Source organism: Sorex fumeus, unplaced genomic scaffold, assembly GCF_029834395.1.
Source record: "Sorex fumeus unplaced genomic scaffold, SorFum_2.1 ptg000043l, whole genome shotgun sequence".
Classification (NCBI taxonomy): domain Eukaryota; kingdom Metazoa; phylum Chordata; class Mammalia; order Eulipotyphla; family Soricidae; genus Sorex; species Sorex fumeus.
Window position 1 is genome coordinate 34096228 of NW_026606100.1, and position 18375 is coordinate 34114602.

Sequence of the window (18375 nt, forward strand, 5' to 3'; positions counted from 1 at the left end):
GAGTGCCAACTGCGCGCTCCGAGCCGCGCGCCTCCCGCTCCCCGCCGCCCCGCGGCTCAGCCCGGGGCCCTCCCTGCCCACCCCCCCAGCTCCCGGCACCCGCCCGCCAGCCCCGGGCGCACCCCTCGCCTCACCCGGGCCGGCTGGCGCGCACGTACGCGCACGCACGCACTCCCCGCGCCCCCGCACCGGAGCGGGGGCGCGGAGCGCCGGCAGGGGTGGGGGGCGCGGAGCGGAGTCCCGGTCCAGCCCGCGCTCGGCTTCTGCGTGCAGCCTCCCCGCGCCGAGCCTCCGCGCACCCGCCGGCCTCCTGCACCCGAACAGTTGGCGCTGAAAACACTTTTACTCTTTCTCCTCCTTCCTCCAGCCCCCCCCCCACCTCCCCTCGCACCATCCTCGCTCCCCCTCATCCCCCTCCCCCCTTCGCCCCCCACGACAGGCGCGGAGAGTAAGCCCCGCGCCGAACGCGGAGAGCAGCGGCTCCCAACTCTTGGCCGCGAGCAAATCGGCGGCTGGAGATCCCGGAGGCTCCATCCGTGCGGGTCTCCCGGCCCCTCCTGGCTCCCACTTGATTCTCCGATTTTGCCAAGAGGATCTTCTTATTACCTTTCAACACAGCTTTGGGCCAAATTTCTGGGGGAGCTCGGTGGAGAAGATTTCGGGGTGGGAAGGAGGCTGGGGGAGATCTTATTTTAAGAGAAAAGAGAGAGAGAGAGAATTAAAAAAAAAAAAAGCAAGCAAGGAGAGCGGCACCGAGGGAGCCTTTATTAATCGCGCCCGGGCGTTTGGAATCCCCCTCCGGACGGGCGCGCGAGGCGGGGAGAGCGCGGCGAGGCGCGCCCGCCCCGGCGCCTCCTCCCCGGCCGCCCCCTCCCCACTCTCCGCCGCTCGCCGGCGCGCGCACTCCCCCCCGCACCCCCGCGCCGGACCCGCACCTCGGCGGGCGCCACACACTCGGCAGCCCGAGCCGCGGCAGCCGCAGCGGGATGGAGGCGGCGCGCACCGAGCGCCCCGCTGGCTGGCCCGGGGCGCCCCTCGCCCGCACCGGGCTCCTGCTCCTGTCGACGTGGGTCCTGGCCGGCGCCGAGATCACTTGGGGCGCGACGGGCGGTCCCGGGGGCCCCGCGGCCCCGGCTTCGCGGATCCCGGCGCTGCCTCCTCCGTTCCCGCCGCGGACCGGGGCGAGCCCGTGGCCCCGGGAGCTGGCGGCGGCGCGGAGAGGCGCCGCTCGGGGGCACCGGCCCACCCCCGACCCGCTGCCCCGGCCGGGCGGCGGCGGCGGCAGCGAGAAGCCGGGAGCGGCCCGGGTGCCGTCGCCGGCGGACGCACCGTGGGCACCAGGCACCCCGGCTGCTGGCAAACCTGGCGGCGCCAGGAGAAGTCGCCGGGCGCAGCCTCCCAGTGCCCTGGAACGCGGGGACACCCGCGCCACCGTCTTGGCCGAGGATGCCACAGGAAGCCGCCCTCTGGCCAAGGGTCTCCGGGAGGAGGCGAAGGCGCCGCGGGCCGGCGGGGCGGCGGCAGAGGAGCTCCGGCTGCCCAGCACTTCGTTCGCGCTGACCGGCGACTCGGCCCACAACCAAGCCATGGTGCACTGGTCGGGACACAACAGCAGCGTGAGTACCCGCGGGCTGCGGAACCCCCCGTCTGCCGAGCGCCGGGGACCGCTGGGGGCTGGAGGGGGGACGCGCGCGAGACGCGGATAGTTGCTCCGGGTCGAGACCCGGGCGAGGGAGGGGGCGCTCCGACTTTTAGGGGCGAGCGGGTTCCTGCCGCGTCCCCCATGGCCCCAACAGGTTAGCGGAGTTTGTAGTGGGGGGTGGGAGTGGAGGGGTGTGCGCTTGTTTTGCCCGGAGACCCTGGGAAGGGGGGCGCTGCCGGAGAGGCGAGGAAAAGAGGGGTCTTGCCGATGAGCCCGGAGGGAGGGCTCGGTGGTCACTTTCTCCCATGATGGACTTGCGGTTGGGGGCGGGTGGGCGCTTGAACTTGTTGGTGGGGACCCAGACTAATAGATCAGTCTGGGGGAAGGACTGGGGGTGTTCCTGCCACTGTCTGGATTTCCCCCTCCTTCACTCTTCAAATCAAGCGAAGGGAAACCTGGACATCGAGGCGACTCCTATACACCTGCTCGCCCCAATGGTCCCAGCCCGGGTGTGCAGGTGGCACCGCCGGCGGAGCATCCCCAGGCAGTGGCTCCGGAAGGGAAGAGGAGAGGCAGTGAAAAAGTTTAAAGTGTGCAGGGAAATCCCGCACCCATCCCACACCCGTGCACAAGCGCATAAAAGTGGCTCCGCGAAAAACTCGCGTTGGCTGCTGCCCTCTGCCCACTGCCTGCCCGGGAGAGCAGAGCGAGGGGTTCCAGTTTTCCGCTCATCTCTCCACCCGCTTCTCGCGGTTTGCTTGGTTGCCCTGGACACCGCTGTGCCAAGAGGTGGCGCCCTTGAGTCCACTCGAGTCCACTCCGGTGGCTCTGGCACTTGCGAACCATGCCGGGAATTCTGCAGACTTCGGAGCGTGCCTGGGGTGAGGGTTCCTCACCTTACTCCCTGCCCCACTTGCTCCAGGTACTGTGCGGAGAAACTGAGGCAGCCCGGAACCGCTCCCAGCACAAAGAGGTGGGGGGCGTGCCTTCCCGTGATCTGCTCCGTCTCCCCACCCCCTAGCCACAGGCCCCCAGGTCCCCACTCTGGCCAGTAACAGCAATATCCATAAGCCTCCTCGCTCTTGGATCATATCAGAATGTGGCGTTGGACATTCTGGAGGAGGAAGGATGTACAGGCAAACAGGTTGGGGGAACTGTTCTGTAAGAAGGCTCCTCACACCCCTTTTGATATTTCTCTTCATTACTGGTATTAAAGACTTTCCTGGAAAACTCAGCCTTATTTTAAGGGGACTTGGGGATGTCACAGGGGTGAGTAGTGAGTAACAGTGCGTAAGAGTCTGTAGAGCACAGTTTATCAGCAACACCTAGTACCGATTTCCTGGTTCTTCATGATACACAACACAAGTGCCAGCTGCTGGGCTGTGTTAGAAGGATCTGTGTTGTACCGTTTCCCAGCAGGGCAGCAGCTCTGGCATGGGGGAAGGGCCTGGTGTGCCTTTGCAGAGCTGGGTGGTTGGGTGGAGACTGGCATGTCCCCACCGGACTCTGTTTCTGCTTCCAGGATCTTACTTGCTTAGCAGGGTGGACAGGGTGTGTGGAAGGAAACATGTTCTCAGGAGCAGGAGGTTACCCCAGGATTGCCACAGTTGGATAATGTAAATTCACTCTGCCTAAAGAGTTTTCTTAGCTCTGCTTCCAGTTAAAGGATCATTGTTTTGTGTATTAAAAAAAAAAAACGTTTCAATCTGGGGCTTAGAATGCATTCTGGAACCACTAGTTAAATGTGGATGGCTTGCTCTGCTCACCTCCAGCACAGCCAGACAGCTAAGGAAGTGAGAGGCTAGTATCTCTCCATCCCCAGGAGTGACTTTTCCATCCTGAGAGGGGCGAAAGTCCCTGGGAGGTAAACCAGTTGGCCTTGGTGTCTTTACTAATGGTGATGAAATGTGGGTGCTCCTTAATAGCTCTGCGGAGGTTATTGGTTATGCTCTCAACCCGTTTTACTGTGCAAGTTTGGAGGGGGGAATGCAGAGACCCCATTCTGTCTCCTCTCTCCTGTCCAGAGAGGATTGCCTTTCTAGTTTCTGGAATAGACCTGCCAGTCTGACCACTGGCAGTTGGACTAGTAGAAAGATTGGTGAAACCTTGGTCTGTTTCCTTGGAACCCTGAAGGAAACCACCCGGGGAGGAACAGTTTCTGCAGTGTTACTCAGGTGGTTTCTTTGTCCCTTTCCCCCATTTCTGAGAGCAGCAAAAGAAGGTGCTAGAAACACAAGCCAGAGTGAGGAGTAAGGAGCTGATGAAACTTCAGGAAGATTCCCTATTCTGTTTCAAAGTAGAGAAGGATATTCTCAAGGCAGAGATTACAGGTCCTGACATCAGGGTTTTCGGACCTGGAATGAGAATTCCATCTCCTCTTCTGACTTTTGCCTGTTAAACATTGGTCCTGCAGCAAGACCACTGTCTTCCTTGTGATGCGGTCTCAGATAGGAGACCAGGCTTTTGGTGAACCTCCTGAGTTCCCCTTGGGGAGAGTTCCCAGACACCCCTGGTTGGCAGGAAGAACTGAACTGCCCTAGCACTTTGCAGTCAAGTCAACAGAGCTGCAAATGCACTAGGATGGAGATCCTAGTGTGCTAGGAGACTGATGAGGATCCTTGCAGGTCAGCAAGGTCACTTACTCACTTACTGTGGTGGGATGATTTACGAGATGGGCTAAGGGACTGATGCCCACCAGGTTTGAGCCAGGAGTTGTCAGGGGCGGGCTGGGGTCTGGGTCTCCCTCTGATGCTGCTGCCCTGCCAGATGTTTATTGGGGGTGAGGAATGGGGCTGGGGTTTTGTGGAGGGTCTCTGCCCATTCTTTCTCTCCCACTGATTCCAACCAGGATCCTGGTGAATCATGGGTTAGAGCACGTGTTACAAGTGGCCAGAGGAACCGGGTCTCCGTGGGTCCCAGGGAAAAAGAGAAAAAAAACCCCACTTCATTCTGTACCTCACTCACCAAGGCAGGCAGACACCTCCCTGCACGCTCAGTGAGTTGGCAAATGGCTCCGGAGAGTGGGAAGTTGTGAAGGCAACAGCCTGCTTCTTCATGCCTCCCTCTCCTGGGGGTCAGGCTGGATGGGGATCCCCCGTGTCTGGTGCTTAGGTGAGAGGGCTCTGCCTTTCTTCCTACCGCAGGCTGTGGCTCTGGTGGTTTTGCTCCGGGTCCCTCGCAGGGATGTTGGCCTGCAGGTTGTTTTCTGCAGTGTGTGGTGAGGCTGATCCGGGTAGTAGCCATCCATGGCTGTGTGTGCCTCCCACTGCACCCTGGTGAAGAGAAGTGGCAGCTGCTGCTAAGTCCACATCCCCACCAGATCCCGCACCCCTGAGGGTGATGGGAGATGGACCTCCACAGCTTCTCCTGGGCAAGACCGTGTAGCCTTTGCTAATTCAGCTGGACGGTGTTCTAAAATATTTACTCCTAATGTGCAAAATAGTGACAGATTTGATCAGATTAATTGCATTTCACTCACTGGAGCATCTAATTGTGGCTCCCAAACAGATTTTTCAAATAGCTTTTGGCTGGCTGGTCTAGCCTTCCTCGGCCCTGCTCACAGCCTCGGTGTCACAATATCTTAATGCATTTGCCTTCTCGAAGGCTTAATAAAGAAGCCTGCCACAGAAGCGGTGCTTCGAGACGGTTGCCAGAAAGAATCTGTTTTTAATTAATATTACATGGGGAGTCATCTCAGTTGAGATGTAGCTGGAAAAGGCAGTGGGGACATAACAGCACTAATTGTTCTTGGTCACTGTCTGGGGTGGGGGCCAGGGGGAGGAGAGTGCTGGCCGCAGACTGCGTGTGTCTGCTCTGCCTTGCTGGAGGATGTGATTGGCTTCTCAGAACCTGCAGTGATTTCTAAGGTGAGCAGAAGTTGCAAACTCCTTAATTGCGAGGCCTGATTGAATGATTGCAGAAATGAAACGGTTGGAGCTTGCTTTGTAGCTGGCAAGAAGAAATATTTGCTAGTGGCTTCTCCAGCTGTGTGAGGTTTGACGGAAGAAGAGGATTGGTAGCTCGGGTGGCAAGAAGACTGGATCACCTTTTCCTGGGGCTGTGCAACTTTTTTATGGTGAATGGAAGAATTTGGGAACAAGACCTGCAGCCCCTGCCCCACCGGCCCTCCTATCATCCCCCTAAGGAGCAGGGAGATTTGACCAAGTCTGAGTGGCAAAGTTATGTGCCTCTGAGGCTGGGGGCCTTCACTCACCTGTTGATTTTCTGCTTCTGTGAGCTTCTTGGCTGGCTTGAGACTCTTCCCCAGCAGGAAGGAAATTCATAGCAAATTTGGGAGAAAAGTGTGGAGAGTAGGTGGTGGAAGTGTACAGTCTGGTGAACAGGACTTGTGCTCTTTAGGGCATGGATTTGCCAGCTTATGTGGCTGGTGATATTGCGGGCAGGGGTGGGCTGGGGCACTGCCTTAAAAGCAGTGAGTGCCCCGTAGGGTTTAACCACTGGCTGGGACCTTCGAACTGAGGGCTTGAAAGCATTAGAAGCCTGTCCCTGGGAAGCTGGAGTGATAGTGCAGAGGTTAGGGTGCTGCCTTGCATGCAACCAACCCAGGTTCGATCTCCAGCATCCCATAGGCGCCCACAAAGCCCCATCAGGAGTGATTCCTGAGTGCAAAGCCAGAATTAAGCCCTGAGCACTGCCAGGTATGGTCCCAAATAAAAAAACAGAAAAATAATCTAATTCCTGGGAAGACCATGGTTTATTTCTCAGGGCGTTTCTTAGTGGAGACCTGCCGTCAGCGTGGGCTTTTCATCCAGTAGGTCTATATTCTGGATTCGGTTCCTTTGGTATCTTAGGATTCAAATGCAAATTGTTTGTCATCACCCTTCCCAGTCCCAGGTCCACTTCTTGAACTCTGAATGGAACCCTTCCACCACGGGCCCGTTCGTCCTGGCCAAGCCAGTGTCATGCTGCCCGTACCCCATCTGTACTTAGCCCTGGATTCTGAGGTTCCCTCACTAGGAGACCCGCTTTTCTTTGAGGAGTGCTGCTCACATTCACACAATCTCGTGGAACCGGCCCGAGAAGCATTTCTTTTCCTTTGTCCTAATTGTTTATAGGATTTATTGACCACACCACGCATTGGATTCTATTTCATTTAGTGCCGAGTTATTTCGGTCTTGTTTTGTGAGTGTTCCGAGGACAAGGAATTAAAGAATTACCACAGTAGCCTTGCCCACCAAGTGGGAGTGCTGTTTTCCTGCCCGCCTAATGGCAAGTGGCACTGGGCTTGGCACTTAGCTTAGAATACACTTACTGGACTGATCTGGGAGGGGACAGTGCCTGATCTGTGTGTGTGTGGGGGGGGGGGAGGAGAGGGTAGACAGGTGACCGTAGTCTCTTAAGAGCATTGTTTATGCATTTGATTAGTGAGTTCATACATGCATTTTAACTTCAGATAAGGAAGCATCATCACTCCACCCAGTAAGAGGACATAAATAAAGACTTGTTGGCAGTCCTGGTTTCTTCCTCAAGTACTTTTGGGATCAGATGGACTCACATTAGATATGGTGCCATCTGCTATGTGTTTCCAGTGCATTTGGCAGTGTTCTGGCCACTGAGATTGGTAGGACCGAGATGGAAAGAGAAGTGTGCAGACAAAGGTCCTTCCAACAGGATTCGATTGGGAGCAGGTTCTCTTGTCATGTGAAATCACATGTGCTTACAAGACAGCTGCTGGGAGTGGTGATATGTGGTTCATTATCAAATGACCATTTCAGGATGTGAGCACAGAGAAGAGGGGATCTCTGGGGGGGAGGAACTGCATGCTCTTAAGCTCTCAGAATGTCAAGGTTGGAGAGAACGTGGGGGACTGTCTTCATTCCACCACTCAGCATGGAGCTGTGTGATAGGAGACTCAGACAGATCCTGGCCCCCTGCTGCTTGGACACCCTACTGTTTCCTCTCTCTGGGCAGCCATCCTCACTACTTGCTCCCAGCAGTCCTCAGGGACTTATAGCACTATTTCTTTCCCAGAGGATTTATGCCTTTTTGCTCAGATGAGATGGGGAAAGAGCTGTCCGTTTTGTAAGTTGGATTGACGGCATCCAAGAATAGGTCTGCGCAGTGCCATGGGACGTCAGGAGCGATTCCTCCTTCCTGCTCTGGGGCAGAGTCCTAATGCCAGCCCTGCCTCCCTCGCCCATGGCTGGAGACAATAATAAATACCACGCTGGTTAACCTCGGACAATCTGCATCTTACTAACTGTTGTTAATGGGGGCCTCCTGTGAGTCACCTCGTTGTTTGAGTTAGTGAATCAAGCCTGGTTGCATCACCGGGAACATTGCGCTCATTTATTTCGATCAGTGTAGTTTGGCTTTAATTATTTATGGAAATGCTGTTCTTTAGAGTACACTAATAAATGTGCTATAGTAAATTTGGAAAATGTAATGGAGTTTAAGAAATTCATGATTACACAAATGGCTTTCTACTATTAACTCCTTACTGGGGCATGGCGGGAACTGTTGCCGCTGCGCAGGGATGAGGGGGAACCCGGAACACAGCCCCTCAGAATGCTGGTCACTAAGACTATTGACACTGTCCAGTGGGGCCTATTTCTTGTCATGCTTTGTGAGAGAGGGTGGTTTTGGGAAATGGGATCACCCTACCGAGCAGTAGGGTGATCAAGGCTCCTGTTTGGTTATGGATTGTGGGGCCAGTGCCCTACCCACTATACTATCACTCTGGCCTCTGCTGCTGTTCTTTAATAGAGTTGCGACACCAGGCACAATGTTACTCTCTCTTTGATATTTCTTTTTAAAATCGGTAAAAATGTAATAGCACTTCTTGCACTAGAGTGCCCCAGATTTGAGTAAGGTCTTGCATGGAGCAATCAGAGGAGTTGCTCCATGTGTCTAGGAAGCCGTTAAGTACTGCAGTTTCTTAGCTGTTACCATTATGCTGGAAGGGGTCTCCCCTTCATTTTCAGATGCAAACAGGGATGCAGAGGAAGGGACTTGCTTAGTTTCCTAGTGAGTGCATGACAAAGCTGTTTGTCTTTGTTCAGTGCTGAAGTCAGCAGTGAAACGAGTGAGAACCTGACTTCTTGAGAAGTATAATCAGAATTTGTAATATTGATGGTTACAATCAGGTTAAAGATGACCTTAAATAATGATGAGTGAGTAATACATTTTTCCCCAGGACTTTCCCAGGTCCTTAAGGCACTGGGGAAGAGAAGGAATAACTTCTTTTTTGTTGTTGTTGTTGTTGTGGTTCTTTTTGGGCCATATGTGGCTGAATTCAGGGATTATTCCTGGTTCTGTGCTCAAGGGTTCCTCCTGCTGGTGCTCAGGGGACCATATGCAATGCAGAGGATCTAATTTGGGTATGCTGCATGCAGGACAAGTGCCACAGCCCTGGTACTATCTTTCCAGCCCCAAGAGTAGCTTCTCGTTGATTTGGGTATTTATGATGACACCTCACTCCTAGTCATGGAAGGCCTATTGAAGCAAGTGAGTGAATTATGTAGTGTTAGAAAACTTGGCATCACAGACCTGTTATTGCTCAATCTTGGGTGGCTGAACGCCACTTGTCCCTCTAAGAAGTTGGGGGACGCCGACCGCTCGGGGGTCGCGTAACTAGTTAGCATGCCAGAGTTTCGTTCATTATCGGAATTAAAAACCAGCTCCTGGAAGAAGAACAGTGCAGTCTCCTGCCCCCGCGCCTGACTGTCCTCGCCGCCGGGGCCCCTTGGAGGGGAGCGGGTTGAGCTTTCCTCCCCGCCCCGACCAGGGCTCCGGCAGCCAAAGACCTCCAGGACCAGCCACCACCATGCTGAGACCACTCTCCACACACATGAAGGTACTGGCAGAGGGACAAAGTCACGCGGGTTCCAGGGCCGCGCGACATCCTATTATGACATCTTATTATCTCATTCCTACTTTGTACAAACTGGCAGGCTACTGAATGTAGCCTGCCCACACGGCAGAGTCTGGCAAACTCCCTGTGGCGTACCCAATGTGCCAAATACCAGTAACAATGATGGGTCTCATTCTCCTAAAGAGCCTTGAATATAATCTCAGGGCTAGGATGAAGGAGACATTACTGGGGCCTGCTCGAGGCAATCGACGATTAACAGAAAACTAGAGGAACCCTGGCTGCCAGGTTGGTTGGTAACGACTGCTAATTGCCAAACTCATTTACACTGAAGCCATGCAGTGGTCCTTTATGTTCCGGCTTTGCTTCTCCATGGATTTCCTTGCTCTGCTTGATGCTTGGTATGGAATGGAAGTCTCCATGACTGCAACTATCCCCAGCCTCTTTCATAGAGGGATCATCCTAGCTGCTGGTCATTTTGAGTGATCGGAACCCATCAAGTTACAGACCTGAGTTCCTCTTTGCCTGCACCCTATGCACCAGCAATGGAACCTGAGATCCTTCCACAGACACTAGAGGGAGTGTTGCCCTGGGAAAGAAGTGCAAATAAATAGGATGAACTAATTTTAAACGTGCTGCACAAGGAATTGTTCTGGAGGAGAGAATAGATGCAGCAGCCTGCAGCTGCATGGTGGGAGGGGTCTTGGTGACTGATTGGGAAATAAGTGATCGGTAATGGGGCAGTTGAATTCGTGGGACCAGCTTCTTCCAGAAGGAAAGGAAGTGGATATTTTGTATGAATGTGTCCATTCCAAACTCAGATATTTGACCCATTCATGATGTAACTGTAACTCTAGGAATAAATTCAACCATCAACAATGCTAAGACCAGGTTCTGTCATCTCTTCTGCCATCTTTCTCACCCTTTGTGACCCCCTCACTGTCCTAAGCATGATTGTCAATTCAGAACAAAATTGACCTGGAAAAGAATGCATTTCTTAGAGATGGGGGAGAGGGCCTAGCTGTACCTCTAGCTATCACAGGTGTCCCTCACTGTTCCTCATCCCATGTGCCTCAACATTCGCAAGGTCTTTCTGGCATCCATGATGAGGTGGCAGTTTCTCTTCCAGATGGTTAGAGTCAGGTTAAGGATTATACTGTGACATAGGAAATGCACCCTTTTAAAATGGTTTCTCAGTGGGAGATTTAGAACAATTACAGTGTTGAATATTTTCATTTTCAGGCCTGAAGACGTCCCTCAAGCAGTCAGAATATGATTTTTACATAGTTGGGAAACACCTGCTATGAGAGTTTTGAAATCCTGACCCAAAGTCCTAGATACACCTTCCTCCCCGGGGTGGTGGGGGAAGAGGAAAGGAGCTTTGGAAGGCAAAGTGTTGCTCATATCACTGCGACTTTCAGTGCTTTTCATGTTTGAACACAAATGTTTGGCTGGAACATTTCTCAAAACTGAGGTTTTTTTTTATAGTAATTTTTTTTTTATTAGTGAAGCACCATGAGGTACAGTTGTAGATTTACAAATCTTTGTGCTTGGGTTTCGGTCACACAATGATCAAATACCCATCCCTCCACCAGTGCCCATTTTCCACCACCATGGATAATATCCCCCCCACCCCTCCTCCCACCCTGCCTCTGTGGCAGGGCATTCCCCTTTGTTCTCTCTCTCCTTTTGAGTGTTGTGGTCTGCAAAAGAGGCATTGAGTGGCAATCATGTTCAGTACATAGTCTACTTTCAACATGCATCTCCCCTCCTGGGAGGATCCTTCAAACACCCTTTATTTGGTGCTCCCTTCTCTATCTGAACGGCCCTTTCCCCTAGAATACCCAGCTGGCCTCTAAGCTATGGAGTAATCCTCCTGGTGTTGATCTCAGCTATTCTTAGGTATTGATCTCATATTTTGTTGCTTTATATCCCCCAGATGAATGCAATTTTTCTATGTCTATCCCTCTCTTTCTGACTCATTTCGCTTAGCATGATACTTTCCATGTTGTACCACTTGTATGTAAATTTCATGACTTCATCTTTTCTAAGAGCTACATAGTACTCCATTGTGTAGATGTACCAAAGTTTCTTTAACCAGTCATCTGTTCTTGGGCACTCAGGTTTCTTCCAGTTTCTGGCTATTGTAAAGAGTGCTGCAATGAACAAACAAGTGCAGATGTCACTTCGACTACACATTTTTGCCTCTCTGGGGTTGAGGTTTTTTTTTAAATGATGAAAATACCCCATCAGCAACTTTGAACAATTGATCTTGAATCTTAGCTTTACTGACTCTAAAATGGAAATATTATTGAACATGTAGTGTTGTTGTGAGTCTTATAGTTAATGTCTGGAAAGGATCTACCATCCTTTCCATGAGGTATCTTGGCAATAATGGGGTGGCTGAGTATCCAGAGGCAGAGGACCTGTGGGCACCCACCTACACCTCCATGACACTTTTGCTTCTCTTTAATGCTGGTCTGACTTCTAGCAACAGAGGATATTGTTTCTCTGAGCTTGCTTTGATCACCAGTGCAGAGACTAGTAGTGTCAGAAAATGACACCTCTCAGTGATGTTGTGGAAGCTGATGGACAATTATCCCAGCCTTCTTGTGCATTGGATGGAAGAATGTTCAGGCTTATTTCTATACTCTCTTCCTTAGTATCCTGGGGTATGCAGCCCCTGCAGAGCAGTCTCGCTAACTCCATGTCTAACTCCCTTCCCTCTCTCCTATTTCCTAGGATGACACCCATTCCCTCCCATGAAACTACTTAAAATTAAGTCTTTGCTTTATAGTATCTTTTTGGAGGAATGCCAAATAAGATTCCTTAGTTCTTTCCAGGTCTTTCAATCTGGGATATGCACAGAAATAGAACCAAAAGGATATCCACCTTTTGATAATAGAACCAAAATCTTTATAGTAAGCCTCTCTCTATATATGTATATATATATACACTTGGGCTGGAGCGATAGCACAGCGGGTAGGGCGTTTGCCTTGCACGCAGTCAACATGGCTGACCAGAGTTCGATTCCTCCACCCCTCTCGGAGAGCCTGGAAGCTACCGAGAGTATTCGATATGCCAGACACAGTAACAACAAAGTCTCCAATGGAGACGTTACTGGGCCCACTCGAACAAATCGATGATCAACGGGAGGGCCTTTACTTTACTTTATGTACACTTATGAATATATGTATGCATCTGTATGTGCTAAGAGATTTACTATGAGGAATTGGCTAACAGCAACATGAAAGCCCTCATTTCTAGACCGTGAACTATAAATCACGGAGTGAAGATCTTAGTTTACAAACTGAGTTTGAAGGGCTGAGAGTCAGGAGAGCTGTTGGTGTAATCTAGTCTGAGATTAAGTTCAACTACCAGAGAAGATGTGTGTCTGAGTTCAAAGAAAGACAGAAAGAATCTCTTACTTTTTTGGGGGTGGGTGGGGGTGGGTGTGGGGCGGTGTGAAGGAGGTTTATTCAAGACTTCAATAGATTGGATGAAGCTGGTTTATATTGCAGAGGGTTATTTTACTCAGTTTGCTAATTCATGGTTTTAATCTCATTCTCTCTCAACCTCCCCCTTCTCTCTCTCTCTCTCTCGCTCTCGCTCTCGCTCTCGCTCTCACTCTCGCTCTCAGATACACACAACACAGAAAAATTTTATTCCAAATATTAGAACATTCTATGGTAGTCACATTGGCATGTCAAGTTAACCATCACATTGAATTATGACTCCCCTCTCCTACTTAGGTTTCTTCGTCTCTTCAGTGTGGAGAAAGAGATGGGTACTGAGCCTGGTTCCCAAGAGGATCTTCCTTTGGAGTTGGTACCTTGAAGAAGATAAGAGCCCAGTTTAGGGCTATACTGAATGGCAAGAATCTGGTGTTGAGGACCTAAGGAGGGGGAAAGATACCTGCAAATTAGTTTTGACTGTCATTTCTCAGGGCTAAGGATCCTTATCATACCACTAGGCGTGAGCTTGGTCCCACAATATATTTGACCCCTAACATTTGACCTCTTTCTGCCTGAAGATAAATCTCCACCTAGAAATGTGGTGTACTTCTCCCCTTTCTCCCTTAGACTATCAGGGATTAGACAGGGTGCAGCTGAACCTGAACTTGGTGTGTTCTAAGGTAATAGCATTGAGGCAGCAAGACTGGTTGCAGAGGATTTTGGTTTAGGAGTTGGATCTAGCTTTGGGTTTCTGCTTTACATCAAGTGTCTTCAGCAAGTCACTTGTTTCTTAGGTGTAAGGGAATAAAGATCTGTCTATGTGCAGCGTATATGATTATGAATAAGACCTTCACAAAAGAGGTACATTAGTAAGGAGATCTGGAATTACGGTGAAAAAATTGGAAAATGCATAAGATTGATTTTTTTCTCAAGCAAATGTTCATTCATTTATTCATTCAGTAATTTCTGTATTTTGCGTGAAACCAATTAAGTTATTTGAACATTCTGGGATTCAATTGCCTTATCTCTAAAAGGAAAGAATTCCATAAATTGATTGCAGGCTCATCTCGCTACAAACTAGATGTGACATAAGGTCAATCATTTCTTTATGTGTGAAATGGGGACAATCCTATTTGCTCCCTTTATGTCACAGTTAAATAATGGGATTCTGCCTTTGGAAGTGTTCTGAAAAGAGTGCTTTTCAAAATGATATGAACAGGAGGAGAGAGTTCGCTTCCCTTTGCTTTCTTCCTTAAGTAGGTGGGGTTGAGACCACATCCAGCCTTTGGCTTTTCCCAGCACAAATGAAACACTTCCATTAGCACACAGACTACAGTTTTCAGAACCTTCAATTTCTTATTCCAGGCATGATTGTTCAATTTACTTCAAGTCACATCTGATATAATACAATTCTCAGATGGGCGTGTAATCGGGATGTTTAAAACAAACATTTATTCCTGGGCTTGACCTTTATTGATTGCTCTGCTTATTCCTCTCAGATGCTATGAAGTATTTAGGGAGCACCTACTCCACGCCTTGTGATGCTGGCTGTAGAAACAAGCTTATATTGCAGTCTGGACATCCCCAAAGCTGATAGTCTTGTGTGTGAGAAACCCTATTAGACAATGTGAGATTGTGTAAAGCAGGTGCTAATTTAAGCATATTTAGGAAACAGCGTTGAATGTAGTCAAGACTGCAGTGCGGGCTACCGTTTCAGTCTGATGGTTTTGCGTTTTCCTTACATCAATTCCAGTAGTATGGTCAGAAACAGACATATATGATCCTCGTGACCGATCCTGTGCTGCTTTATTGGGGCCACAGGTGATTGTTTGGGTTTTCTTTTACAACATGTTCTTTTTCCTTGTCTCTCTGGTTTTATATTTATCAGAGAAGAAACATGGTATTTTTTAAGCCATGAAGCCAAGATATTCCAGCTTCTTATTATTTAAATGTTGGACATTATACTTTGTACTGATTCCTCTCTGGATCCACTTCCGTCTTTTCATCTTGATATTTTCATTTATTCTATGCTGAGTTTGTGTCATTTCTTGAATTCCATTCTTGGGGCAGAGCCTCATTTCTCGTCTTCAAGTGTTCTGTTTTAGAGAGTGGCCTCGCTTATTCCTGTATCCTGACATAATTATCGCTAGAATCCTTTTTAACTCTCAAAAGAGTTTTCATGTGAATTATATAGTGACCTCATGCTGATACTTAAAAAAATTTAAAAAAAATTCTTGACCTGTTTAAAATGTATTTTTCTCTCCTATTGGCTAGATGGTTTGTCTGGAAATAGAAATCTTGGATCAAAAATATTTCTGTTGAATCTTTGTAGTACATGGATTACTTGATAGTTGTTATTTTTGATTTACAAGGACTGAGAAAGCTTGTTGAAACCTTGGTGAGAAATGTTATTCAGGGCTTTCGAACTGAGGAATCTCTGACACAAAGCCAGAAAATCCCTGAGACTGCATTGTCTGGGCCAGCAAGACAAACTCAACGGTCCTGTGTAGTTCACCTTGGGGTCTGCTTTATGCAGATGAGGGTTTCAGCCATCACAGTTCTGATTGGAGGAGAGTTTGTAAAGTAGTGATTAGTGAGATTTCAATCCTGTATGATCTTTGGCATGACTGTGTACTTTCATTTCTTTTTCACCTTCCTGGCCAAGATTAGACATACCTGGGTATGCTTAACAGCTACCCTCAACAGCCATCAATTCCATTCTTAACCTCAACTTGGGATGGTTTTTTCTTCATTTTTGGGTGGGGGAAATGACCATCAGTGTTCAGGGATTACTCTGGGATCACTCCTGGTGGGTAGAGTGGATTCTATGCAGTACTGAGGATAGAACTCGGGTCAGCCGCATGCAAAGCAAGCACTTTCTTCACTGTACTCTCTCTAGCTCTCTTCTTCTTTTTTATATTGTTTATTGCTTTATAAGTGTCTCCTTTCCCATCAGGGGTATATTAGGATAGGGAAAAGGGAAAAGGGGTACCTTGTACGTTTTTAAAGAAGGCCTGTTGAGTTATGGTCAAATATATATAAAATGAACACTATGGCTTAGGAAATTTAATATAGAGCAATTTGTCATAGATACTTATCATTTAAATATGTTTCATTGGGGGCTGGAGTGATTGCACAGCGGGTAGGGTGTTTGCCTTGCACATGGTTGACCTGGGTTTGATTCCCAGCATCCCATATGGGCCCCTGAGCACTGCCAAGAATAATTCCTGAGTGCAGAGCCAGGAGTAACCCTTGTGCATCGCTGGGTGTGACCCCAAAAGCAAAAAAAAAAAGTTTCATATAAAACTCCCCCACCCCACCCCAAAGTGGTTTCGGATTCTTTTAATTCAAACATTTTAAAGTAGTTTCAATATCATTACGAATATTAAATTAATATGGGCTAGAGCAATAGCACAGTGGGTAGGGCGTTTTCCTTGCACGAGGCTGACCCGGCGAACCCAGGTTTGATTCCTCTGCTCCTCTCGGAGAGCCTGGCAAGCTACTAAGAGTATCTTGCCCACACAGCAAAGCCTGGCAAGCTACCCGTGACGTATTCGATATACCAAACACAGTAACAAGTGTCACAATGGAGACGTTACTGGGCCCGCTCGAGCAAATCAATAAACAACGGAGGACAGTGACAGTGACAGTGCAATAGTCTCAAAAGTGTGAGACCATGGTGGATTCTGAGTCTGCATCCATGCTGCACATCCAGCTGTGCTGAGGGAGAATGGTTCATCAGGAATGTTTTAACAGAGACAGCAGAGGGCAGAGATTCAGGAGTAATGAGCTGAGATTTCCATGTGTCCAGGCTTGGTAAAATGAAGGAAAAGGGCAGAGCATTCGAACTCCCAGTTCTGTGGCATCAGGGAGCAGGGCCTGAAAAGAACAGGACGGAGTAGCTGGAACAGTGTCTATAGGCTGCTGAGAGATGAAGCTTGGCTGCTGACTTGGGAAGGACCAAACAGGGTCTTCAGGATGAAGGGAAAGGAGGTAAGTCTATATCCCAGGAGCATGGCTGATAAGCCAAGGGAGAGTTTCAAATGGGAGATCCATGCAAAGCCACGGTACGCATTTACTCTTCTGGTTGGAGATGATTGGGTGGATGAGAATCTACACTATTGCTGTCGGCTTAGAGGATAATGGAGGCGAGTGAAGGAAGCATCAGCTGGAGAAACACTTAGTGGGTGTCCTGGAGGCTGTTGCTGATGCCTCTCTGTGACTCTTCACTCCTCCCAACCACTTTTTTTTGTGTCTTTGCAGATGTCACCAGACCACTGTAGGTCAGTCTGTCTGTGGGAAGGGCGCCCTAGCTTGGGCTTGGCAGTCAATAAAAGAGGTACCATTTCTAAACCTAGTTCTCAAGAAGTTTTGTGTGACCATGTACTATCTTGCACTTCTGTGCTGGCTAAAAGAAAGCCTTGTTAACAAGAAAAGAGAGGAGAGAAAGGAGAGGGGGGAGGGGGGAGGGGCAGGGGACAGGGGAGAGGGGGGAGAGGGGAGAGAGGTTACTCCTGCATCCTTCCAGTAAAGCTATGCTCATCTGTCAGCCCAGCCACCAACAGCAAAACCGCCTAAGTGAGCCCCATATGTAACCAGCCACCCCTCAGCTGCCTTGAATGTGTTTTGAGACGTGGTTGAGATTTGATGGTTCATTCCTGCAGTGTTTTTTCACCTAAAGCTAATTGATACAATGGGTACAGGCAGGGCTTTGCTAATTAGATAGGGCAAGTTTGAGTATTGTAACTACAGCATGAAGGTTTGCCTGTTTTTCAAGGCTTATACATTCACAGGTTTACACATATTTTAGGTGCGTCTTCTTGGTGATTTCCTGACTTCCAGGGATTACAATTCATGGTTGTTATTTTTTTCTTTTTCTGTAAAAGGCAGATCAGATTCATGGTCCAAAAGAATTAATCTTCCATTCTTTTTCCTTCTCACTCTCTTTCCAGCAGCTTAATCGGATTCCAACAGAGTGTTCGGGCTGAGTGGTCCTCAGGCCCCTCCATAGGGGCCCCAAAATTCAGCGTATTCTTATTAGAGTTGAAGTCAATTTCTGGTCTAGCTGTGAAAATGGAATTTCACTTTGAGGGGGGACAAAATGCGAGACCAGACACTTTCCTGGACTTGACTGATTATTTAAAATATATTAGCGCTGATAAAATATTTAGCTTTTAAACAACAAATTTAATATAGGGAACTGTGCTTTATTTATTAATGGCAGTTGCAGGGAGATTGGTAGGAGTTGTGCTAAAGTGCACTGTTGTGATTTTGCAAAGTATAGTAATTACTGTAATATTTTGTTGAATTATTAATATCTATGATGCCTGCAGGAACAGAAGCTTCTGCAGTCGAACTCATTTCAAGATTGCTTTCCCCCTCCTGGTTTTGTTTTGTATTTTCTTTTCTTGTGCTCTCATGAATTTTTAAAGAAATGGAGGGGGTGG

At 49.2% G+C, this 18375-nt stretch overlaps 1 protein-coding gene across 1 annotated transcript in view; it reads left to right on the forward strand.

The window, feature by feature from the left end:
- The first annotated feature begins 726 nt into the window (after positions 1-726).
- SORCS3 (sortilin related VPS10 domain containing receptor 3) overlaps positions 727-18375 on the forward strand; it is a 638571-nt gene continuing 620922 nt past the window's right edge. The window contains exon 1 of the mRNA XM_056120660.1: positions 727-1616. Within this exon, the coding sequence (XP_055976635.1) occupies positions 987-1616 (630 nt within the window). The 5' untranslated portion in view covers positions 727-986. The remainder of the gene's footprint in view (positions 1617-18375) is intronic.